General features: G+C 49.8%; 1 protein-coding gene and 1 long non-coding RNA gene across 5 annotated transcripts in view; both read right to left on the reverse strand.

The window, feature by feature from the left end:
* LOC122371814 (furin-like protease 1, isoforms 1/1-X/2) overlaps positions 1-26,667 on the reverse strand; it is an 88,222-nt gene that overhangs the window by 61,095 nt on the left and 460 nt on the right. Inside the window, exons 1-2 of one of the 4 annotated variants that reach the window (XM_043348528.1) lie at positions 26,224-26,471; positions 22,719-22,970 (exon numbers count right to left, since the gene is read on the reverse strand). In XM_043348528.1, coding sequence (XP_043204463.1) covers positions 22,719-22,877 — 159 coding nt within the window. In that variant the 5' untranslated portion in view covers positions 22,878-22,970; positions 26,224-26,471. Of the gene's footprint in view, positions 1-22,718; positions 22,971-26,218; positions 26,472-26,667 lie in introns of those variants that run through there. The other 3 variants (XM_043348535.1, XM_043348552.1, XM_043348544.1) reach the window with 3 other exon arrangements.
* Positions 8,758-10,242, reverse strand: LOC122371836. The gene is made up of 2 exons (XR_006254788.1): positions 9,921-10,242; positions 8,758-9,454 (listed from the first exon to the last, which is right to left on the reverse strand). It is a non-coding gene; the product is annotated as an uncharacterized LOC122371836 (long non-coding RNA).

The raw sequence follows: 26,667 nt of genomic DNA on the forward strand, positions 1-26,667 counted from the left end.
CCGTCTATTAACACGTCATTCATTTTAGATTCCCAGAGAGCAATGAACCCAATACGCCAGGTGATAGAACTTCAAGCAGTTATGCATGGCTGAGGGCTGAGTCCATGCAAATAAACAACATTTGATCTGATGAGGTGCTTTTGAGTAGAGAAACAAGATGACTCATAATCAAGGTTTACACGACCCCTCATTAGCCATAATACTCCACCAAAACAAACACCATCAAACAAACATGCACCACTGCTTAGCCAATCTGTTTGACTGTCACTAAATCAGCGCTAATAAATGCAACGCACGGCTTCACCAACCGACGGCGTCTTCCAGTGACGCCTGGCAGAGGCCGGTGCTCGGCGTGGTCCGACGGCACCGCACGGGGGCCGGCGACGGCCCGGGCTGTTTTTTGGGGCGGCGCGGTGTCCGTGTGCCAGGGCCAAGGTCACGGCGGCACGCAGCCCGCTCCCACCGCGCGGTGAGGGGCTCACGGGCCGCCGTCCGCCGCGCCGCCATGGCCACGGCCGCAGCAAGGCCAGCCAAACGCGCGCGCCGAGGCGGGCCGACGGAGGCTGGGATGGGCGCTGCTCGGGGATCGAAAGTCCAGTAACTTCCGCTATGGACCGCAGTCCGGAGCAGGCCTTAGTTTAGGATCATTTATTTATTTAGCGTATCATCAACGGGTATGTGCAGCCTAACTATAGATGAAGTAACGAGATACGACCGTGGTGACATTAATTACAGATGTGCTGTCACCAGGCCCGTGTGAGGGGCATCCGACTCCTGTCAGCTCCTAATGGTGTTATGCATGCTCTCCACTTGAAATCCAATCCTAAATCAAATCAATGCAGCACTCTGCACGTCGTCCCACGCGCGCCGATCGCAATATCAATGACGCCCCCGGTTCACATCCGGCCAGAGTACGACTATTCTACGGACAGTCGGTCGTTGTACGGCACGACTGTTCGCGATCAGAGCCAGCATGAGGAGGCCGGTCAGACAGCACGGCATGACAGCTCGTAAGTCGTACGTAGCAGAGTTTCAAACATCTGCCGGCGTGGGTGACGACATGCCATCCTATGCTCACCCTCAGCACTGGAACCCACGCTCTCATGCTGGCGACAACTGACCCGGAGAGCATGACCGTCTCACCCATCTGCTGAGACCAGCACTGGCCCTGACTGAGGCCCTGAACGGAGGTGGGCCATCGCGCTGAGCTGGTGCCCACCGCAGCTGTTTGGAGATGTTGGGCCCCGACACCTTGACCCTGGGGTCGGGTCTCTGCGCATATCAAGTCGGCCGTCAAACACGCAGTGCCACCACCGCATCCAGGCTACCACGAGCCATTCCCGTCGATCATCAAAGGAATCTAGCGACGCCACCAACCTGGTTAACCGTCTTGTCACAGTCAGATCACGAAACTCGGCGGTGGCTGTGAGAGCCAGGACGAGCGACACCGGGTCCCGTCCACAATCCACACCCAGTATCAGTATGTTGGAAGTAGCCCGGAGGGAGAAGCAGAGACGAACGGAGACGAGTGGCGACCGAATGAGATGACGCCAATGGGATGCCACCCAAGCTCCGCGTCCCGACAGACACAGAACATATTGAGCTCAGTGGGCCGCTACATAGCCGTGTAGATTGCAATGGCAGCAAGCCAGGCGCACGACATTAATGAAGACAGAAAGTGGGCAGATAAATCAAGGGAAGCGCTCAGGCGCACACAGAAGTAACAATAAATCACATCGCAAACGGTCGCAGCCGGAGACGGGGCGAACATAATGGAAACATTGATAACGGATGAGTGTCATCAGAGACGATATACGCACCAATTCGGCGGACATCACCGGTAAGCTCGAGCTTGATTTCCGATAATGGCTGAAGCTGGGACGTTAATGCCGCCAGAGCTGCTGCTAGAACGCTGTCACGACGCCATTGGCAACTGACTGATTCGGACATAGATTTGAGTCGCTCTGTGCCGGCCAATGCATTCTAAAAAGACGACTGCAAACAGCAGCGGCATTGAGTTACGTCGGCATTGAGTTACGTTCACAATCGGGCCTCACCATTAGCTTTTGTTAATGCTATTTCACCAAACAAACACGCCTCGTCCATCAATACAGGCGGTCTCCGCAGTCTGAGCCGCCGTTTCCGGGCGGATCCGGCGGATCGGCGCTGTGCCGATCACCTGCCGTGGAGACCCGGTGCGCGGGACGGCCGATCTCAGTCGGTACGGGCGCCGGCACAGCGCCCCCCGGCCGGTGACAGTGCGAACCGGGCTCTCGGAGGAGATATTACCGGGATCAATACGACCGCCGGAGACCGTCAGCCGGCAACCGAGTCGGCAACCGAGGCCGACAGTCGACACTGGGTAACCGGGCGGGGGAACGGGAGAGGGTAGGAGTAACGAAGCGAACGCTCCGGAGCAGGATAAGCGCCGAGCTGTGAGCTCGAAACTCTCCAGAGAAACGGCGTGCGAGCCGGACCAGGAACACGCGTGACGCCAGTGAGAGTCGCTCTGGGATCGATGATGGCGCCGGTGAGAAGTCAGGAAGGGACGGCGCGGGACAGTGCCGGTAATGTCCCAGAAAATCCTCATCTGAAAATCGCCGTCTGTCCGGCCGATAGTGTCGCTAACACAGTCTCAAGGGCACGATAGCGCCCGGATGATAGCCTTATCACTCCGTTGAGCCGTTTCAGCGAGCCAGACCTAACGGCGCACATGATGTGACTTGACTACGGTAACTCTACGTGTCCTTGTCCTTCACCTCTCGAAGCAGTCCGACCGTTAATTTCTAGCCAAAATATCATTCACGACAAACATTGTACAATAAATAGTTCCATGACAAGGTGTAAGTGGACCAGGTGTAGGAAGCGCATTAAGCTGAGCATATGAATAAAGCTCAGAATAATTGCATTTTCATGCCTTGCATCCTGCCAGGCATGAAAATGCCTGGCAGAAAAGAAAAAGAAAAGAAAAGAAAAAGAAAAAGCAAAAGAAAATTCCTACAGGCAAGTGGTCATTTCATTGAGCTAAAAATCAAAAGAGGCTGTGGAGTTACAGACATGAACTCGGGTAACGATTTCCAAGGCTGGTGAGAGGCCATCTTCTCTGCAACGACACCGACACGGCGCACCTGCGACAGTCGACAGTCCGCGCACGCCACGCCGCGCTCTGAGGAGCCCTCTCAGACACCAGCAGCGGGCCAATAACAACACTCGAGTCACTCCGCTGAGACAATACCTCCGTGTGCCGGCCCGCGCTGGACGGTAGTCGGGCTAACGGCCGACGGAAGCATCCGTCAAGACGAATAAATTGAACGTCACTCGGCCGACATAGCGTCTTCTGAAGGCGGCCGCTGTGGGCGATGGCAGCTGAATTATGTGAAAGGACCGGTGCATTCATCTCTAAGTAAAGCAGCAGCAAATCAAGGCAGAGGGATTGCTCTGTCCCGAAGCCAGAATGAACACCAGCACAGAATAAGTAAACGGATGCGTGAAATTTAGACGCGGACCCGTCACCAGTCAGTTTACTGCCGCGTCATTTTGAAAAGCCCCCTTCAATAGTCTTTCTCGAAAGCCTCGTCGCCTTCCTCACCTGCTTTGCTCACCCGAAAGTCTGTCAGCATCCGTCTCTCTTCATTTCCGGAATTCACGATAGACGTCTATTGGTATTGACACAAGGAAAAAAGTAGAATGAACGCGAGATATCGCATTTCTTCGAGTCAATCTGCTGCGTACAGATGCCCGCTACGGTCAATGCCCGCTTCACATACTAAGATAAACCTTTACCTGTCCGCAATAGGAAAATTCGGGAACAGCTAGCGGCGCTGGTGTCGGGGCAGATCCGTCCAGCGCTATGGGAACTCCCGTTCCACTGACCACAGGCGGGCAGAGACACATCGTAACCCATGGTGAGTCCACCAGTCACCAGCTGACGGGACAGATGACTGGTCGATCTGTCTAGTCGGCCAGCGATCAATGGGCCAACGAGCGACCCCTCAGCCCCGTAATCCAGACCACATCACGAACTGGGATCGATTGAACAACTCCTAGACGAGTCCCAGACGGCTGTTAAACAGTGTACGAATGCAGTATGGTAGATGCAGGGACGTATGTTTACAGCAGGTCCATCGTCATTTACCACATGCTGGTAGCTTTATCAGGCGTGAATAATAAAATACGGAGCTTTATTGAACCAGGTTTGAGACTGACAATGTCCAAAAAGGAACCGTTACACATCGACTCAACAAAACGGTGATGAAAGATGGACTTAGGAAGTAAGGACTGCCTGATGCCGAAAATGACCGGCCGTTTACGAGTCATTTCGACTCGGATGACGCTTCCACGTATCGAACCCTATGCATTATCGTATCGGAACACTATTCCGCCCACATCCCCGGATCGATCAACGACTCCCGGGGGATATGTCTCCTCCCCGAGAAACACAGACAGTTCCGAATAATAACAATCGACAAAGAGCAGCGTTCCAAGCGCAGATCCCTGCGAGGGACGCAGCAATGCAATTGTGCGCCAATCAAGACAATCCAGCTGCGCGCTCGGCTGGTGCTCAGAAGCTATCAATAAACATTGGCGAGCTGCAGGGCGTCCAGGGGATCCCGGAGCGTCTCCGGGAGTCTCAGGAGGGGGCCGGCCCCGCGCGGAGCGGCCGCAGGGGAACCAGTCCCAGCCCCGTCAGGTGTGGTCGCAGAAGACAGAAATAGGAGACGCTGGGTAGTGCGGGAAAGTCGCAGCTTTTATTCTATACACCAACCGTGGTAGCTCATTCCATTTTTGATCAGATAAACATCTCTCATAGCTAAATGATATCTTAGTCTTCATGCAAAGTGCGAACGACAGAAAAGAAAAAGGCATAGACGGGCACCTGGCGATTCTTTGGACTCAGGTAGGGGAAGTTGGGGCAATGCCGGAGTTGGGGCAAAGCCGAAATTCGAGATATTTCGAAAACCGTAAGACATGGATGCCACCTGTCAGTGATGTTCTGAAGCTTAAGTGACTACAATTATCGCATGTTTGTTACGAGTCGTCATTCGGAATACTTCGACTGTGAGGGCGCCAAGAGCGTTTTCAAGGTACGTTTCCCTTGTACTACATGCGCCTTTGAAGCTGCATTTCTTACTCATTATGCTACCGTTTGTCTGGCCAATTCGGTCAAGTAATCTTTAGCATGTCTTTGCATAAGTGTGCTGCCTATTTGAAATTCATACAGCACGTTGAAAGGTTATGGGCCTGCAAATGAAAGTATGGCAGGCTGGGGTAATGCCGAAAACGTGCGATTACGCACGTGTTAAAAGCACGCTACGTGGACTTTACTGCTGTAGAATAGCAACGCGTATTTTTAGTCACACAAATTACACTTTCAACCGACACAACGGCCTGTTACCTATAAGGAATGATTTACCTGGCATGTTCTTATTATATCACACAATTATAACTTCCAGTGTGCACCGCGTCCTCAAGCTCTTAAAACGCGTGTCAGCTTTGATCAATTCTGGATCAAGTTTGAGATAAAATGGCAAAACATCAATGTCGGCATTCCCCGTAGTGCATTTCTCCCATTTTCGGCTTTCCCCGCAGTCCGGGGCAACGCCGAAAAAGTCACTTCTTTGATATTTTTAGTTTGTGCGCTTAACGGTATGCGAATTCATCAAATGCGCCTGGTATGTTTGAAAGGCAAAAGACTGGCCTCTCGAATGACGCCAACAAGAATAGCTTATGTTGTCTACCTTGCGTGCTACGGGCGTCAGAAAAAAGTCTTCGGCGTTCCCCCAACTTCCCCTACTTTTTGAGCCTTTAAGTCAAATCCGTTCGTCCTCCTTGTCTTCATGCGAAGTGCGAACGACAGAAAAGAAAAAGGCATCGACGGGCATCTGGCAACTCTTTGAACTAATTTTTTGTGCCTTTAAGTCAAATCCGTTCATCCTCCTTGCTGCAACTGAATCCGGTTCATCTCATCCTTTTTAATCCAGCACCAGTCTATTTCCGTTCCGCATCAATTTCCAAATCCATCTCAGTCCTTCTCGATCCCACCGAGCCCATTTTGATTCCGGCCGCTGCCCGTGGCTAATCCTACGATCACTTGGCGTGGCTAATGTGTCTTTAGAAGTCTGGCGATGACTCGAGGAGAGAGACGGACGGGCCGGTGGGAGTTGGCGCCTCTCCTCGCCGCCCCTCCCCCTCTTCCGGCGCACGGTTTCTGGAGAAACACTGCCCCTCAGATCAGACGGAAGTTGGGTGAAGTGGCTCGCAGTCGCCGCCCTGCGTCCCCACCTTTTCCCGAGCCTCCGTCACGGCACGGCCATCTACCACGGCGGCGAAGCCCGGTTGTCGAAAGCCAAGCTCGTCGCCATTGTTAGTGTCGATGGATGGCGTCGGTCGGTTGGGGGAGCTGAGGGACAATACACCGCGGTCGGTTGTGTATCACAGACACCGCCAACATCGACCGACGATAGGCCGAGCAGCACCGACGGCGGCAGCACCGCCACGCCAGCCTGCCTCACCGTCCGGAATCGGGAGGAAAGCACTAACACGGGGCCCGTAATTAATAGAATATGCATTTCCGTGGATCAAAGGCAGACCAAGCTCAAAGGAGTTCTGTTTACCCGTAACTTTCGCGGCCAATTCTCCTGACATCAGCAGCTGCTTTTGAGGCATTCAATCTGGAAAACTACACATCAAAGCAGCTCTTATGAAAAGTTTCCATTAAACTTTGAGGCTAGTGGAAAAGAACGACATAGCTTTTCAGTTTACGGCTAGATTGTCGTTCAGTTGGCCATATACCGTCACCCGAAGGAGACGACAGCCCATTTGCAGTGTCCCGCGGGCACACATGTCGCCAGTTCCGCGCTCTCCCTGCCGACCCCGATGCATCCTTACAAGGTCGACCGCTCTCTGGTGAAGCCCCATCGTGAACGACGTCCCACTCTGGTGAGGCGATGCAGCCCGTAGCCCCGCAGCTGTGGTGTATCACGGTTAGGTAATATGTTATATTGGTTGCTTGCATCATATGTTATAACTTATAGGCATATCCATCCTCTGACTGCGAGCTTAGCGTAACGAGCCTCTCCCGACGGGACCACCTGGTAACTATTACGAGCCGCTGTCCTCATGGGGCAGGACTCAGGGCTGGAGGATCGGCTGCATACACCACTTCTATTCTGGCTTCCGGTTGACCTCAAGCCGAATATTCCGAAGGTGATCCCATCCGGGTCCGTAAGCTACTCTGGCTGTCTCGCCTCCTAGCAATGTTGGAAATAAGGCCCTTTGCTGGTCCCAGTGGAGTCCAACCGATTTTGTTCTCCTTTACGAATTTATACTCCGGCACCTGAAATCTCTTAAATTTCCAGTCTGTGTCATGAAAAACTGTTTTTATTACGCCTAAAACGCCTAAAACATGCAGCTATAGCATTGATGGCAGGGTTGTGCTCGACTCAAAAAAATTTGCCGACTCGACTCATCATTCAACTTCAGAAAGCCCTGACTCAACTCTGACTCAAACAAGGAGCTGATTTTTGCCCTTGACTCGACTCATGACTCAAGCGGCTCAATGAAAATATGAGTTGACTCAAACTTGACTCAAATTTTTTGTTGAGTCAAGCGAGTTGACTCAAAATTGACTCAGATAAAAAAGTTGTTGAACGGGGGCGGTGGTGAAAAAAAAAAATCCGGGAGCAGGGCCAGGGCGAAGTTGTTAGGCGGGGGGGGGGGATGAAAAGCTTGTTTCTAGAAAGTTGAGTTAGCTGACTCATGTTCCTAAATGTTTGGCTCAACTCAATGTCTCAACTCAACTCAAATATAGGCCGATATCGCTTGTGCCCGTTATCGCCAAGATCACTGAGCGGATCGTCCAGCGTCAGCTCCATTATTACCTCTCTAGCAACTTTCTTCTCTCGGACAGTCAACATGGATTTCGGCCCAACCATTCGACTGCTTCCGCTCTTATTAACGTCTCCGATAGTATACTCTCAGGCCTCAGCCATGGACAACAGCGAAATTTCTCTCCTGTGTCTCATTGACCTAAGTAAATGCTTTGATATCATCAACCATTCTAAATTACTTGACAAGCTCCAACTACTTGGGATTGACGCTGGATGGTTCCGCTCATATCTTGAGGGCCACACACAGAGTGTATGCATCAGTGATGGTAGGGGTCACCGCGTACTCTCCAAGTCACTGCCAAACCATGTTGGTGTGTTCCAAGGCTCGGCCCTCGGGCCTTTGTTGTTCACTTGCTTTGCGAACGACATGAGCCTGCATGCCCTTGATGCGCGTATCGTTCAGTACGCTGACGATACGCAGGTGCTCGTCAGTGGGACACCACCTATTTGACTGCGCCAGCGACCGGTCAATCTACTCACCTCTTACCAGTCAACCTACCTATCAGTCATAGGTAAGGTTGACCGGCAGAAGATGAGTAGATTTTCCGCTGTTAATATTACGGATAACGCGACTTATCAGATTTTCATTCCCATCTTGCGTGTTATTTTGTGTGTAAAATAGCATGCAAGACGAGGAAGAACATCCAACAAGACCATACACTATCCGTAATACTAACACCGAGCAATGACACCGAACACAGAAACGTGGTCGTTTTATAAGAACAATCAACAAGATATCGAATGATCTGTAAAGCGACAAGTGCGTGGATACCTATTGTCATGCCATGGGCGACATAAAATTGACAAAATAATAATAACCCTGCGCTCATTTTGTACTGTTTAGAACGAATGACAAATCAAGAGAACAGCAAAGTTAAATCTGTATTTCATGCACATACGAACAAGCAAGCTGGACAACCTATTATGGACGGTAACGCTCAATGATCATAGCTGGTTGCAAGACACCAGCTATAGGAACCCATCATAAGGAGCAGACTATTATACCAAGCAGCTTTCTATTTCACAGTCTTATGTGCGATTATGTTATTTCGTATTCTATAGCAAGGTCGTGCAACCATGGCATGTGAAAGACGCAGTTTCCGAATAGTCATACGCAAACACAGTTTTCAATGGTTTGGTTAACTGATACATTTACGACTCCAAAGCTCTGCCTGTGCTTAACATCAAAGTGCCTTGTATCTCATTCATTAGCATCCAACGTTTCACGTCTCTTTACGGTTAAGGGACACCCTGCAGCAAAACATAAACGAACTGCAACAAGCTAATTCAACTGCAACTAGTTATAATGACAAAAACTTGCGGAACAGAAAACAGAAACAAACAGAGAAAAGCATGAGGCACCAACAGAACTCTGCCGGTCAGTCTCTGTCCCGGCAGCTGGTCACTTAAGTCGACCGCCGAGGTTATAGCTCTTTGAACTCGACAACCGTCTCATTCTCCACGTAGAGCATGCCAGCTCGAACTTGCGGCCATGGGTACTGGGGATAGCTGAAACACAGCTCCGTGCTCGCCAGCGCGGTGCAGCAGGTGGTCGACTGCATCGTCTGCAACGAGAACAAATATTTCCGATATTATTAATGGTTATATCCCGAGCAAGTTGCCTCGGGTCGATTAACGCATATTTTACTCTCGAGTGATGTAACGGTTTTATCCCGAGCCGTAAGGTAAAAAAAAAAAAAAAACAGGAACTTTGAGAGCAGAAAAGAAAATATACACACCCGGGGCTGGGGACAATTTAATTATGTCACCGAGTTTTTGCCGAAGTTCCGAGAGGTATTTCGATAAAATACGAGGTTATATAATTAAATTGCCAGCCCTAGGGCAAGTTCATTTCCAAACATGCAACGCTCACAAATGTTCACAAAGTCCATAAATGCTGCTAAATAAATTAAATTTAACAGAGGGCCGGACAACGTCCTTGACGACGGGCAGGGCAACATATTATTCAGACGGAGGCTGAGCGGAGCGAAGCCGTATTCATCCAAATGAACATTCACTCTCTATACTCACCGATAACGAGCCAGCTCTCCTCAATGTCCATTGCCGGCGGCCCGCTCGCGCTGGTGCCCTCGCCGGGGTCGGCGGTGGCGGCCGTGACCTCCGCATCGACAGAGGTGCTGAGACTCTGAATAACAGACAAATGGATGCTATTAATGTACGCCACAACAATAAATGCACAGTTACGGTCAGCCATTCTATTTTGAACAGTTTCCTGAGAGCAAACTAATGCACCGGTGCTGGGAGAAAATGTCATCTGATTTTGCAACTTTTAATGTTTAATTTTGCTGCAATACGTTCTACTGGTTTGTTTAAAAAGCGGGCATTAAAATTTAAAACATGTTTAGGTAAAAGGTCAGGTCAGGTCAAAAAAGGTCAAATTTTGAAGTTGATTGTTTTGCATAAAATGGGTATTGATTCCATGCAGCTCGTCACGGGGAGTCTAATGGTGGTCTTTGTTTTGCGCTACGGGGTCTAGAATTGCTAAAAATTGAGTTTGAAAATTTGACGTCATCAATTTTGAACAGTTTTTTCGCTATAACTTCGCCAAAAAAGAGGTATCAATCTCAAATTTGGTATGTGGATAGAAGGCGGTAAGGACTATCACATATGTTCCAGTTTTTGCGAAATTCAAAAAAACTTTGTGGGTTTTTCGGCTATTATATGAAAAAAATATATTTTTTGATTTTTGGGGGTCAAAATCCAAAAATTTCACAAATCCGAGATCATAGTTTTGTAGCGCTGTCAATTCTACAGCTTTTATGTCTTTATCGTTTTTCTGTATTTGCAAAGCCATAGGCCTGACAGCTCTTCCCGCGAAACCCTTTTTTGGGTCGAAAACGGCAGAACATGACGGCACTCTGACGTCATTTCCGGCCAACCTATCATAGCCTTTGGAAAAATTTTTGGTCACAATGTGTAAAATTGATGTCCGGGAGGATACTGAAAGTTTGGTGACGATCAGCGCAGCGGTGCTGGAGATATATCGAAAAGTCTGGAGGGGGGCAAAAAATAGCCCCCCCCCCCCCCACCAGGGCGCGGGTTAACTCCATGGGAAACTGCAGTGTGGCATGGACACTGGCCAGCCTGCGAGTCATGTGCACAAGGAATATTTGTGGTGAAATTTCATCTGAGAACAGCCAATAAGCAGTTTCAAAAACATTTTTCACCAGACACCAAGCACAACATTCCAACCTACCCACCTTCGACCTAAATCAATTTTTTATAATAGCTGGGCACCTGTGAACTTGCATATTTTGTCATTTGTTTGCATTTACATTTTGGTATTCCTCTAATATGCATGTCACAGATAGCTTTTGGATGATAGTGGTATTTGATAAACCATCAAAATAGGTCAAAATTTTCTTCTTTTTTTACCCTGAATTTCAAGGCTCTGAAAACCTGATATATTTTCTAATTCAGCGCATATAGATTATAGATGTTACGCTGGACATGCACTGAAGCTTTTGGCATGCAATTTTGCCGCTACAAGCATGACCCTGGCTATGTGCATATTAATAATATAAGCTAATTCTGCCTGTGACCCTGGATCTGGATGTACAGTGGTCTATAAATTCATTATATGCTGCTTGAAAGGCAGTCTGATACCTAAACTGCAGTATGACGTGGACGCGGGGTCACACATGTGAACTTCCTGGCCCCTTTTCTGTATATTAATATCCCAGGCATGCATATAGGTTAGCAAAGAGAGCTGTCGTTTAATTATCCGGTATTTGCCACGCTCAATACACTTTATAAAACAAAATATCTGGTATTTTACTCACCTTAACTTGCAGCACGCAACTCCCCCTGCACACACGGATCCGGCCGGAACAAAAATGGCGGCGAGGCGGCCTATGATCCATCGGTAAAGAAACACGTCAAAAACGAGTTTGCTAACCGGTCGGCTGTGAGTACGCTTTTTACACACGATTCGTGATTTTATTTACTCATAACTCATTTCCAGAACTCGCTTTCTACAGATTTAGTGAATGCATGATTCGTGAGTACGATAATTACGCGCAATACATGAGTCAAGAAACTCGCATTTCCTGACAGACAAGCATTATTTCATGCGTTCGGGGCCGCCTTACTCATGGATGGAAGGTCATTGATTTCTTTGTATGAGTTTTTGTAATGAGTAAACCAGAACTCAGGGCTTGGAATGCTTCATACACGAGTAAACCAGCGGTTGAAACTCATTAGCGGCTGGTAAAATGACCTTTACTCTCCATATACGAGTAGATTTGTTTTCAGTGTAGGACAGCGATGAGCGACACAGTGACTAGAATGGAGACGACCCTGGCAGCCCTCAGTGACTGGTTTGCGGCCAATGGGTTGAAAGTCAATGCCACCAAGACTGAATTGATTGCGTTTGGCAGCCGGCAGAGCATGCGCAACCTGCCTGACATAAATGTAAGATTTAGAGACGCCGTCTTGAAACCGTGTCAAAGGGTCAAGAATCTGGGCGTGACCTTCGATTCTTACCTCACCTGGGATGACCATGTCGCTGCCATTGTTGGTAAATGTTTCGGAGCGCTGATAAGTGATAGGATTGAGCCAGGTGCGCCACTACATACCAGAGGATACGATTGTGACGCTTGTGACTGCCCTTGTTCTCTCACATGTGCGGTACTGCCTGCCCGTTTACGGGAACTGCTCGAAAGGGAACCTCGCACGACTTGATAAGGTCATTAATTTTGCCGCAAGGGTTGTGTCTGGCCGTCGCAAATATGACCACGTGGCTGATGTAAGGGACGCGCTGGGGTGGCTCTCGGCTGGTGACCTATCGTCGTACGATACGCTGGTGCTACTGCACAAGGTTATCCGAACGGGCGAGCCAGCTGACATTGCCGCTATGTTTCGCCGAAATGAGGAGATGCGCGAGCGAGCGACTAGACGGGATAGCAGGCTGTGGCTACCTGGCATCCACACAGAGGCGGGGCGTCGAAGGTTCAGCTACCGTGCAGCCATGCAGTACAACGCACTGCCCAGTGGTTTTCCGGACATGTCAACAAACAAGGTCAAATCATCTCTCAAACGTCGCTTTCAACACTGATTTAGGCTTATGCATATGGGTTGCATGTATGTCAGCTGAAATCTATTCATGCATAGCCATGCGTTTTGGTGAGTTTTGTGTGATATGTTGAGTGTGATGTCTTTTTGTTCCATTCTCATATGACGCGGGAGCGTAATAGCCACAACTACCTGTGGATGCCCCCCAGATGTTAAATACAAATACAAATACAAATGTCAAAAGTTGTTTTACTGACTCAACTCTGACTCAACTCAACGCCTTAATATTTTTGTCCGACTCAACTCTGACTCAACTCAACAGCTCAACATTTTATCCGACTCGACTCAAATCTGACTCATTTGAGTCAGAGTTGAGTCAAATTTCTGACTCGACTCATGAGTCAAGCACAACCCTGATTGATGGAACACATTTTATCAACTAGTGTCACATTTAGTAGGCCAAACAGATGATTTTCCTGATCAGTGTTCTACAAGCTGGCCGGTTCTCCAGACAGATTTTATTCTCCGGGACCAGGACCAAAATTCGCAATTCCAACATTGCCTCCTAGTCCATCTCAGTCCTCACAAGAGTCAGTCCCACAAGAGTGCCAGACGGAGACAGTTCGACCTCGGTCGGTAGAGCAGCCGACAGAGGCAAACCGGCTCGGACCCGCACACCGTACCCCAGCTGTGGCCAATTGAACGGCTACCCTACGCAGAGCCCATATGAGTGGAAACGGCCCACCAGACCGGCAGACTGCCGCCACCACCGAAAACGCAGCTGACTGCTGCCATCCCGGTCACCAGTCCGGCGGCTCCTGCCGTCGATAAGCGACGATGTATCAGCGCGATGGGAGGGAATATTTCAGCCGGCTCCAGAGCCAATATGTACTCCGCTGGTGATTGCAGTCAGAGATTTAAAAAGTGGTTCAATTTATCAAGGAACGAGAGGCACGCTGAAATGCCAAGCAATAAAGTTTGTCCCAGCTATGACTGAGTTTGATTGAATTCATTCAGGCGAGTGTTTGTCCGCTCCTAAAGGTGTGTAGAAGTTTTGAAAAGGTTATGTCAGAACTTGTTTTAAGAGCTATGGGAGACATTCACTGAAAGCGTGTTCCACCGAGGTTAGGGTCATGGCACTGCAAGCTTTTCAAACTAGCTTTACCATCTCTCCTCCCATATTCTGCCAAGTGGCCTCAAACTAACATGACCATTGTCCCCACATTCCTGCAAGTGGATGTCCCGGACCCAGTCACCACTTCTAAGACGGCCGGCTGCCCAGCTGCTAACACATCTGGCGGAGCCGGTGCCGCTCACAAGGCGCACACACCGCCATTCATCGCGGTTGCACGGTGTGGGGGCAGTAACAGAACTGCAGCGGCGCGTTTCAGGTCCTTGGCTCCCCATTACTCAATGGTTGGCGGCTCAACCACCATGTCGCCCCACCGCTCACGTCCGGCCCATGAGGCTCTTGAGGCACTACCTACACACTCCTCAGTGGCGCGGGCAGAGGGCGAACAGGCGCCAACCAACCAGCCCAGCAAACACTTCAGTGGTTGGGGACGGGTAGCGACGTCTTGCACCTGCCACACCCACCAGACCGGCGCGGTCCGGCCGCGCTGTGACAGCCGAAGACGTGTTGTGACCGCCACGCCAGCCGGCCGTCCGTCACCGGCCGTGTGTTTGGACCAGGGTGATGAGCGGCCTGAGTAGGGTAAGGGCGGGTAAGAGTACGCGGGCGATAAGAGTACGCATCAGCTGTTTCGGTTGCTTAGCAACGCGGGTTTGTCGAGTTCATGAAGTGACATGAAGCCGCCAGTGCGTGCATGTCACCAACGGAACATGGGCGTTGAGCGGCGACGCTGTTTAGTTTAAGGCGATGAATATTATTTTCGAGCGTTATGATATTATTATGATCTGGTACAATAATTTTGATACTTGGCAGTTGAGATAAGGTACATTTCCGTGATTGTTGTGAGAAACTTGTGAGGCTATCTGGGGAAATACTGTACACTGCAATATTCCGTTTGCGAAGTTTTGCACAACGTTTCGGGGTTGTTTTGTGCGCGAATTGCATGTACGGTAAGAGGACGCACTGTTCAGGAGGGTAAGAGTACGCAGAATTATACATTAAATCGAATATACAGAAATATAGAATTATTAATCTATCGCTCAATGACGTTTGTTTTGTAGGTATATCATCAAAGGAGCACTGTGATGCAGATGCGTACCCGAAATTCTTCCAAATACGAGTTATTCTCCTTTTTGATTGTGCATTTTTTTTTTAAGAAACACACGACATGATTATTTCCTGATTTATAGACTTGAAAGATTTATTTTATGTTTTTCTTTTTGGATACTAGAATTAACTTAAATGCCTTCTGAGTTTGAAGTTAAGCATTTGGACAGTGCAAGCTGCATAGGTGTGTGTACATATGCTTGCGTACTCCACCCGCCTGGCGTGCGTACTCTTACACACCCCATATGGTAAGAGTACGCAAGTGCAACGGTTCAGAAAATGTCATTTTTAGACCACTTCCATTTACGCTGAAGGATCGTTGCCCCATGGGTTGATGGCTAATTCAATGAACTTTAATATTCCCTATTTGTGATTTCTTTCCTTCAAATATTAAACAAATGAGAGCAAGAAATACACTAAGTGCGTACTCTTATACGACTTCACCCTAATTATACACAGAGACGACGCCCGGTGGCCAGCGACCACAGCCGCTCGATATGGAGTGACCCACACATCACACTGAGTGGACCTACATAAATCATGGATATTGTGTGAGTTGGTCGTCAATATGATGCAACGGGAATAGGATAATTACAATGGGAATATAGCGGCATTTGTAATGCTTCTTTCAATCAATAGAAACAAACATTGACAGAAGCGATGGCGTGATAGGCTGCACGAGCCGGTTGACCTACGCTACACGACAGCCATTCCCCTTAGCGAGTGGGAACTTCATTTAGGTACATAATATTAAAATGCAATAATATATTTCAGACAGAAACAGGAACTGTCAAGTGTCAACCCTCCACAAAGCTCTTTACAAAGTCTCATGTAAAGTTCTAGCCATGACAACGAGGACTAACTCGGTCTCCGCCAAGTTCCAGGAATTATTAACAACAGGACCGAAAGTAGACACGATTAGACTGCAAATATACCCCACCTAACGACATTCTCAAAGTCGCCGGGACAAATTGTCACGACCTAAGGGTCAGGCACGGAGAGATATAGGATTCATGGCAGACATAAAGCCGCGGAGGCCATTAGCGGCCGCGGTTCGTCGTGGCTGTAAAATATCACCGCGGCGGTCGCGGTGACGACGTCCCCTGAGCCCGGCCGGGCCGACCCGACCCACATTAGCATTGATCATCGGCCGCCCCTAAGCCAGGAGTCGATAGTTACGGCTGGAGGTGACGACTCCGCCCGCCGGCAGCGGCGGTGGTCGAGGACGGAGCGGTGGAGGTGGCAGCTAGGTGTGGGCAGGGGTAGAGGTAGAGGTGGCGGCCGTGGGCCAAACGGTGGCGGTAGTTGGGTGTGAGCAGAGGTGCTGGTGACAGCAGCGGCAGTAAGACCTTAGACCACACAGAGAAAAGGATCAAGTGATCGGTATCAGCTTCACCCACTTCATCCCACTCCATCCGTCTCTGCCTGTCCCCTATCCACCTCTCCCCTTTCGTCCCTTGGGTGGTCCCGGACTAATAAGACCCCCCACAAACGCCAAGGGTGGCCTAGCGGCGACCGGTGGGGCCCGGAGAGCCCTTCCCCTGCCCTCGCGCGCACCTGTCCTCGCCAGAAAGGGGTAATTGAGTTCTACCCAGCCGGTCAGACCTCCAGGCGCTTCCCAGCTGTGTGCGCTTAGAAGGCACACATGTGAGGCCACATGTGGATATGCAAGTGTTACGGTAGACAGTGGACACCGGTCATACGCTAAAACGGATCCACCTGTACATATGTGTGGCCATGTGAATACATCCATCACCGCATGTGTCGACGGGGACAGCGGTGGACACGACAGACCAATGTCGTACAACAGACCATCCCAACGAGGCAGGCTGTGGGCCAGGATCATATTCGAAGACCTTTGGACCGGCATATATGCATGTTCTCCAGGGAGCATATGTTTATGGCAGATGTTTACATGTTCAGCGAGGATTTACAAGACAGCCATCCGGTGCCGGATATAACTCCCAGACGTCAAAAGACTGCTAAACACCCGCTAGGATGAATCACTTCTCCACAAGCAATTCCTTTACATAAATAAAAGACGCAATGAATTCTAAGTCATTCCTTCACAAAACCCGTGAAGTCCAACAAATTTCTCAGCCGCTATCACATCCAGCCCAGCCTCCCGCCCCAAAGCTCTTTCTGAAGCTCCGGGCGAGTCGCCAGGCGTCGAGCCCGACGCCGCGCGGGTCGGCAGCCATCCCCGACACAATATCGTCGTAAAGCGGGCGGTCGACGCCGACCGGGCGGTGCCCGACGACCGCACCGGCTGGGCGCCGACGCCGCTATGCGCAATAAGCGTGGCAAGAGTCCAGCGGGACGAGGGGGGCGGGAACGGGGTGGGTAGGGATCGGTATAAGGCGGGTGGGAACAGCGTGGGAGAGGGCGGATACTGATTGATGCAGTCTTTCATATGACGGCGTTGTGCAAGAGGAACTTGGAGTTGTCTAATTTCTGGACGACAAACGGATTCTACAGGAAGCACAGCACGTTACCGATGTAAAAGCCGCTTGCCAAAGTCGGCTGGTATTGTGGTGTGCCTTGAAAGACTCCAGTCATTGCCCGGAACATTGGCCAACATACCTTCAGTGCGGAGCGCGCATACTCGAAAAACGTCACATTCCTTCGGGACAGAGACTGGTTCACAAAAACGAAACGCGCCGCGAAGCTCGGCCGGCCCGTGACGGAAGCGCAAGGGACGGCCATTCCTCGTGACGATTCTTTTTCGTCCGTCACGACGTGACGCGTCCATCCGTCAGGCAGTGTCACGTCACGGGTATCGGGCGCGTCACACGCGCGTCTGCGTCACGGACTGATTCGAATGAGTTGCAAGACGGAAGGCCGAAATAACAGTCGCCATATCCACAATTCTGTATATATCTCTGTGTAAACTTCAAACTGTGACGCATGCACAGCGATTTCACAGACCCGCACGCGTTGCGCAGCGAAACTCAATGTAACAGGGCCTACAAGGCTCACACCAGAGCTCTATCAGGCATTCACGTAACGGTATGTTGCACGTTCCGGATTTAACCGGACAGAGTTATCCGCCCACGTATCGTCCTGCGAGCCGCGGTCAGAGCCGTGGCTGTGGTGCAGCGCAGCGGTCACGGGCGATGTCGAATAACAGCTGACTCACTATCGGAGCCAGGGCGGCCGGCTGAGTACCCAGAGAGTCCGCGGCCCACGCACAGAGACGGTGATAGAGTCGCGGTGAGTCACAGTTCACGGAGATGGCATCACTGAAATTCCGCTGAAACTCAGTCTGCTGCGTGTTGGTGTAAAAAGAAGAAATGAAAAAAGGCCTCAGAAAGAGAATCATTGGATGATGGTTATTCAAATACACAATTTACATCCAGCGGTGTAACTTTCTATATGTATGGGGGTGCAGGTGCACCCCCATCCCTTGAAAGTGCACCCCCATCACGTCAAAGTGCACCCCCATAGGCTAAGCGGCGCCCCACACGCCGCCCGACACCGATAAGCTCTTGAGCTGATGGCGAGGGTGATTTCCCGGCTACATTCCGTCTCGTGACCGGCGTCGTGCTGCTTGCGGGCTTGGGGAAGTGTCCAGTCGTATCGTTCCCCAAAAATGGGTAAAAGGGGCACCCCGGCAAGAACGGGACTTTCTCAGCAAAAGTGGAGCGCCCGAGGCAGAAGTGGGGCACCTCCAACGTAGGTTGGGGTCGTCAAGCATAAGACTGGCGCCCCAGCGGAGGAGAGTCGCCCCCAGTAGGAATGAGGCACCTCAAGCAGAACATGGGTTCGCCCAGTAGAAGCGCGCACTCAGTAGAACACGGGCGACCCCAGCAGGAAGGGGCGCCTCACCAGAAGAAGGGCGCCCCAGCAGAAGAAGGGCACCCCAGCAGAAGGGGGGCGCCCCGCCCCCACCTGAACAGAGATGCCTCCAGCAGAAAAGGAGCGCCCTCAGCACAAGAATGGCTCCCCAGCAGAAAGGGGGCGCCCCACCAGAAGAGGGATGCTTCCAGAAGAAGAGAGGCACTCCAATATAAATGGGGCACCTCAAGCAAAAGTTGGGCTCATCCAGCAGTAGTGGGGAGCCCCCAGCAGAAGAGGAGTACCCCCAGCATAGGGCCGCCCCAGCAGAAAGGGGCGCCACACCAGAAAAAGGCGCCCTACCAGGAGAGGGATGCCTAAGGAAGAGAGGCGCCCCAATACAAAAGGGGCACCTGGAGCAAAAGTTGGGTTCGTCCAGCAGCAGTGGGGCCGGGGGCGCCCCCAGCAGAGGTGGGGCGTCCCCAGCGGAAGTGGGGCATCCCCAGAAGAACAGAGGTCCCCAGCAAAAGAGCAATGCCCCCAACAGACATAACCTAGCACCTTCAGCAGAAGCTGAGCTGGCCGAGCAGAAGAGGGGCGCTCTAGCAGAAGAGCGCGCACCCGCAGAAGAGGGGCGGTTCCACCAGAAGAGGGGCGCCGCCACCAGAAGAGGGGCGCCTCCAGCAGAAGTGGGACAGCCCCGCAAAAGAGGGGCGCCGCCCGCAGAAGGGGGCGCATCCAATAAAAATGGGACACCTGAAGCGGCAGTTGGGCTCGCCGAGCACAAGAAGGGCGCCCTCATTAGAAAAGGTCGAGCGACATAAGCAGAAATTGGGCTCGCCCGGCAGAAAAGGGACGCCTCTAGCAAAAATAGGGCATACCCGGGAAGGGCAATGTCAGACTCCAGCAGAAAAGTGAGACCCCAACAGAGGAGGAGCGCCCATCAGAAGTAAGTCCCGCCGAGCAGAAGAGTGGTGACCTCAACAAGAGAGAGAGGCGACCCCAGCAGTAGAGTAGAAAGGCGCCCAATAAAAAGGTGATTTCAGCAAAAGTGGGTGTCACCAGTCGCCGAGCATAAAAAGGGCACTCCGATTCTATAAAAGGTTGGAATAAAAAGGCAAAATGCAATTTCGTTATAAATTTAATTGATTGATTGATATTTGTGCAAACGAATTTAATGTCATTTCGTAATACCAACCCAACTTTGTACCATTGGACTCTAACATTGGGGTGTTTAGTGTTCATACAATTAAAATTCATTTTATTTCAAAAGTTTTTGTACCTACAAGTAGAAGCCTCGACATCCGTTTATTTGTGCGCCGGTTAGAGGGCCTTGGGTAAATATAAATGAACTGCAATCCCATTTGCAACATCCGACTGTGTTCAAACTAAATCGGAGGAACGCAAAATGGTGATCACTTTTAAGTCTGAATTTCGAAATATACCAACAAAGCATTTTACCGAAATTGAGAGACAAAGGCGCACACGAGGGGGGACACACGGGCCCCTGCCCCCCCCCCCCCCATCCGAAAGGGGGCCATCTCAAATGGTTCTCAAATGGGCCCCTAATCTTAAGACCGCCGAAGACTGTCTAAAATGAGCTGAAATGATGATTAAAAAGACCAGGAGGGCCCAAATCAGACCCCAGAAGGCCCAAATGAGGTTAGGTATACAGTGAAGAATTTAGGCGTACACATGGATAGGCATCTGACATTCGGCAACCACATCGATCACCTCGTCAGAAAATGTACCGGCACTCTGTTAGCTTTAGTCCATGCTAGTCACGTCATACCTCACTCTGTTCTTAATCAAGTCGTGTTGTCGTTAGTTCTGTCAACCATCCGGTACTGTATGTCAATTTATGGAGCTTGCGGCATAATCCAGCTTCATCGCATTCAGAAACTGATAAACTTCAATGCCAGAGTCGTGTGTCGTAAGAAGAAATATGAACACAAAAGTCATGAAACACGTCGTCTAGGATTTCTGACAGCGTCAAAACTAGTCTAGAAAAGGTTAAATCTCTTGTCTGTGATCTCGCTACGAATCATTGTACTGACTTTTTATGTCGATGTGCCTAAATAAATACGCGAATTGACAAAGGGGTGCTGCCCCGCTCATACACATCCGGGCCAACCCGTGACTAGCCTCCTCTTCTAGCTAGCCGGGGTCGGTCGGCCGGCCGGCAGTCAGGCGCTACCCGCGCTGATTTCTGAGGGCCTTGCATCCACGCTTATTAATCGAATATTCTACGTGATTGTAAAGATGGTGATAACTACTCACTGAATCGTATTTGAATGAAACATGCTGCGTAAACAAAAATGGAACATTAAATGCTTTGAAAATTGAACGGGCACTGAAGTAATTGTTTTATCATGCATCGACAGAAGCTAAGTTTCAAGTCAACCGAAAAATAATCGCGTTGGAAAACTTTTCGGCTGGGGCCTGGGGCCCTCCGTCATGGAGGGCCCCAGTTTGCAGGTCGTGCTCCCCCTCCCGTTCAAAAATCCTGTGTGCGGGCCTGTTGAGAGATATGCACCATCTATTCTCCTTGGAAGCGCCCCTATCCTCATTGAAGGTCGCCCCCATCACCAAGTGCACCCCCATCTCAAAAGCAAAAGTTACACCCCTGTTTACATCCCCTACAAACATCGTGAAAAGTTTAAACAACGTTGAAGCTTTGGTTCACAAAACGAATCATACGATCTTTGGAGTAAGAGCATTGCAGTTTTTCATCAAGCACTTCAAATCCTGCTTTGAGATATTCAGGTTGAAATAGCCTGTAAATAGTATCAAGATACAATACTTTGATAAAATATCAACGTGTAACGTTATAAATAAGAAATAAAATCCAAACCACCTGCTGAGTGCTGAGCCGACCTCGTGCAATAGCTCTATTTGATAAGTGTGCGGCTATGGAAACGAAGCCAAACCCGACACCGAAGGAGCCATGTTCGTTGTAAATTTAACAATATCAGACTATTATGTACAGAGGCCCGTATCACCGAGTGACAGTTGGGTTGGCACGGGGCGCCCACGTAACCCTGCGTATCGCTCTGCAATAACGCTGATAGTTTATCGGGTGTAATAAAGCGTCAGACGACAGCGGCCGATCGCAATGTAGCATTATCGCTAATGGAAATCAAAGTTATCTGGGCACACTGTCTGCTGTCCCCCACCCATTCAGGCTATATTCTTGAACAGATTACAGCAAAATCAACATCTTCACATTTTAGGGTCAGTCGCAGTGATAACGGCAGAAGGTAATGGTAATTACTTCGGTCAAGCACCTACGTCTTACGAAAGAAACACACAAGTATAGCAGATCCAACAAGCAAAGAAGAGTACATTTCAAAACGAACGGCTTACTACAAATGCCATTGTTCTAACAATTTTCGTAAAAATGGGAAAAGACTAAAGCGCTCTTGAATGCTTGACGTTAGAACCAACGTCAGCAAACGGACATATTATGGGCATGGAATGTTTCAATTGAGGTTCGTGTTTAAAGAGCACCCGAATGCCGACACGGCTGAATGTTTTTTGCCTGGGTCCACCAATGCTGGAAACATGATACCAGTCCATCACATGCACAACTGTCACAAACAAACCCGGACAAACGGTAGACATCCTGCAAAACTGGAGCACCAGTTTCCCTAAGCCACCTGTCCCGCACGCTGTCCCTGCAAGCGACGGCATAATCCCCGCCTTTGCCGCACAAACACCGCTGGAAACCCTGTCCTCCCAACCACCCCACCACTGCGCGCCTAAGCGCCGGCACCTACCTGATGCAGTAGCTCGAAGCCGTGCTTCTCGGCGATTTGCCGCGCGTGCGACTCATCATGGCCGTCCACGCAGATGGCGAAAGTGTCCGTGTACTCGGCCGACGCGGCCGCCACCAGCGCCGCCAACAGTACGGCTAGCGTGCGCGTCACAGCCGCCATCGCGCGCGCGGCGCCTCACAGCCTCTGTCCGCCCTCCGCACCGCACCGCGCGCTCAGAGTCACCGGTTGAGTGTCTACCTCCGCATCGTCCGCCTGGAGACACAGCAGTCCACCGTCCGGTCAGAGTCCGCACCGGGAAGCGCGGCAGACAGCGGCGACACACAGTCAGTCGGACACGGACCAGGATCTAACGTACCCGGATCGAACGGCGCCGCGGGACGACCTACCCCGACGCTCTCCGCCGCTCGACTGCGGTCGCCGGCCGGCACCAACCGCCCGGCAGCGAAGGCGGGGGCGGGGGTGGGGTGGGGAGGGTTCCGGCGGCCGACCGCGGCACTTTCGGTTGTCGTGCGGCGATTAGCGGCGCGGGGCCGGGCCGGCCTTCTCGTGTATTGCGCGGAAAGACCTCGGCTGCGTCTGCCGGCCGCCGCCGGTGCGACGCAAAAACGCAGCACCCAAGGGAGACGACTGCAGGGATATCGGGGCATCTGGGCACCGGTCCGAAACGCACGCAGCAGCGGGAGCGCCGACCCAAGGCTGCGGCTGGACAAAGGAATAATTCGAAGCCTTAACGTTTTTAAACAGAAATACTTTTAAATAGGTACTCGCAAGTGTGCGGAAGTGTTTATCATACCAAAGGAAGCGCAACGCGATTCGTACGCTTCTTGGAGGGCACTTGATTTATCATTTATAATGGTCCTTACAGAGCCCATGTTTGTCCAGTTTTCACTGCGCTTTGGTTAGATCGATGCATGACAACCACAACTAGGTACCCTATGCATTTACGACCTAACGGTGTGTTTTCGGCGTGCTTATAAAAAGGCGGCGAGTTCTTTAGCCTTGGGCGGAGAGGCGGTACCAGACACAACCTTGTTCGCCAAGGTGGTCCGGAGTTGAACCCGATGGGGGTGGAGCTGTGGCACCTACCGATCGGGTGAGGCGTGACCATAAAAACACGACAACCTCGCAACGCTGCGCTTGGCGGTAGTGTTCGTCGGTGCCCACAGATTTTGAAGACACGATGTGTGTAATCTTTGAACAACAGAATAACAACAGTCAATTTAGAAAAAAAAAATGTGACAGCCTGCATACAAATGGTTTGTGAGAGAGGAATTGCTGTCATGTTAAAAGTTAAATACAAATGCATCCAATGCCTCCGTGTGGCCTAGTGGATACTGGATAAAGCGTCCCTTCCCGTAACTCGGTGGCAGTATGGATTAGGTATTTCCATGGTGGTAGCAGGTTCGCAGCCGGGAAGCTCCACATCGTTTGACCAGTGTTTTTACATTCAGCAAGCTGGCAAATACCGAGCGTGCCACGCTAAACTCGGGAGGACCGGGTCGCCATCTACTTGCGATATGTTCAACTTTCGATTTAAATCATCAACAGTGAACGGGACCATGACCCGTGATGTCATTTGCAACAAGCAGCGATCAGCGTGGTACCCGGGCCCCATGTCATCCACTCATCCATTCGGACAAAATTTATTATTAAAAAAGTAACAACCTATATCTTTGATGGCCTCTGATAGTATGGCAAACCCATCAGCTACCTCAATCGAGACTGGACATACTGGCGAATGGCGATACTGGAGAGCTTCATTGGACCACCGCAATGACCTCAGTGGCAGTTTCATTTAGAGCTTTGATGGCTCCACATGTAAAAAATACATCAATGGGATTTGGAGAGTCAGCAAACAAATCAAACCCACAGGTACTTGGTATATATCCAATTTGTATGCAGTGCAGCATACACCTATATGAAGCAGATTAACGTGACCTGAATGAGTCGAGTACTCATCTAACTCATGCAAGATCCAATTCAGGAGCCTATCATTGACATGGGTTAGCTTTAAGGTCAGGTTGGTTGGCTTGGCTTAAGCACCATATCCAATGGACCAAGTGCTAAACTGAACTATCACGCTGTTCCAAGCGGCCAGGTAGCGGCAATCAGCGGCAGCTCTAAGGTCACAGGCCTGACCAGTGACCAGTGACCAGTCAAGAATAAATCTGTTAGAACAAAGAATGTGATCTCTAAACACAACATCGTTAACTGCAAATAATAACGGTGTTTAATGAAAAGTGTGAATGGTGCGCGGCTATGTTTTCATCAGTGTGTCTGTCAGTTCCCGTCGTAATGCCCACTCGTTTGTGGTTGTCGGGTGAAGCGAGAAATAAATGAATAAATAAATAAATAAATAAATAAATAAACGTATTTTCACACCAGCCATTGCAGAGCTATCCACAAGCCGTCAGTTATCTGCACTTGACTGCACCTCCAGCCGAACACCACAGGCCGAGGGGATGGGGCCGGGGGCACTTAAAACCCCTGGATCATCTCTGAAACTGAACATCTGAGCTAGTCTACAAAGAAACAGCCTTTTCAGCAAAGTGCAAGGCATTGCTGATGGAAAGATTTGTACCTATATGTGCAGATGAAGTGCAGATGAAGATGAAGATCAGGTTGGCAAGTTGGCAGGTTGTAGGTTCAAGGTTGTAGGTTTCAGGTTAGTGGGTTGTAGGTTTGTAGGTTCAAGGTTGTAGTTCAGTAGGTACGACTAAGGGTTTGTCAGGTTAGATTCTGTTTTTTATCTTCACCATCCATACTTCATCTACACATTTACTGGATGATCTAGCTGAAACCATCTAGAAGCAATCCCAAAATTTCAATTTAAAATTAAGACAGCAGGTCACAATAAGTAGGGCAAAAGTCATGGCTGAGTTGAGACTAGCACAAATCAGCTTTTACCGCCCAATGATCACCCTGCTGGATGAAGATATTCCATTTCTCTTGCTGTCAAGTGCCTTGTAGAGGAATACGTGTCTTGCTGAGAATTATGCAGCCGCATCATTGTCAGCCTATCGGCATGCTGGTTACAGTCAATAATTCAGCATGTGTAGGTTTGAACTAAGCAATATGAATGGTCAACATGTAATGAGCTTCCGTGTCAAACAATATGTTAAATAGAGTAGGTCTTCTTATATTAAAACATAAAAATAATACTTTTATAAAAAAAAAAGTTTTGTTTAATTTTTTGATCATTTTGAGCATAAAAATTACAAATCCATTAAAAAAACTAGCTTCAGGAAAATGAACATGAATAAAGACAGTGTCAAATTGAAAAATCTAGCCCATTATTGGCTTAATTACTGATTAAGGGTTAATAACAATAAGTCTTTTGCCAGTAATGGCACCACATGGCTTGAATGTAAGATGAAATGAAAAGGACCCACCGTTATCAAATCTTTAGTTGGGGTCATATAGAGCACTGAATCATTTTCAAAGTTGCCAGAAATGCACACATTTCAATTTCGAAATTGAAATTCGACAAAGGTACCTACCTTACCTGTTCGTGCTAGTTTCAGTTAGTTTGATGCGCGATGCCCAGTCTTGACGCCGCTTATATGATTGCCGCTGTTCTCGCAAAGCTCAGTCAGCAAATGTGAATGTCCTCCAAAAATACACAAGAGGTACACAAATGCAAATGCTTACACACAAATAAACTACATTCAAACAAACACATCCACGCAAACATCACAACAACGCGCCACAACGCGCACAGAAACGGTTTGAAGGCCAGTTCATATGATTAATGATAATTCTTGCTTCCATGTGAAAGGCTAGAGATACTGAGCAAAGTCTCAAGACTTTTGCGCGTTAGTGCGCAATAGTGTGGAAATGTGACTTCCATGTCAACATGACAGCCCAAGATTCTTACAGAAACAGCCATAGGATGACAGCTCACTTAGCTCCGTCAAAATACATACAACTCTCAGCATAGCTTCTCCGC

This window comes from Amphibalanus amphitrite, unplaced genomic scaffold (assembly GCF_019059575.1).
Source record: "Amphibalanus amphitrite isolate SeventyFive unplaced genomic scaffold, NRLGWU_Aamphi_draft 000036F_arrow, whole genome shotgun sequence".
NCBI classification, from domain to species: Eukaryota; Metazoa; Arthropoda; class Thecostraca; order Balanomorpha; family Balanidae; genus Amphibalanus; species Amphibalanus amphitrite.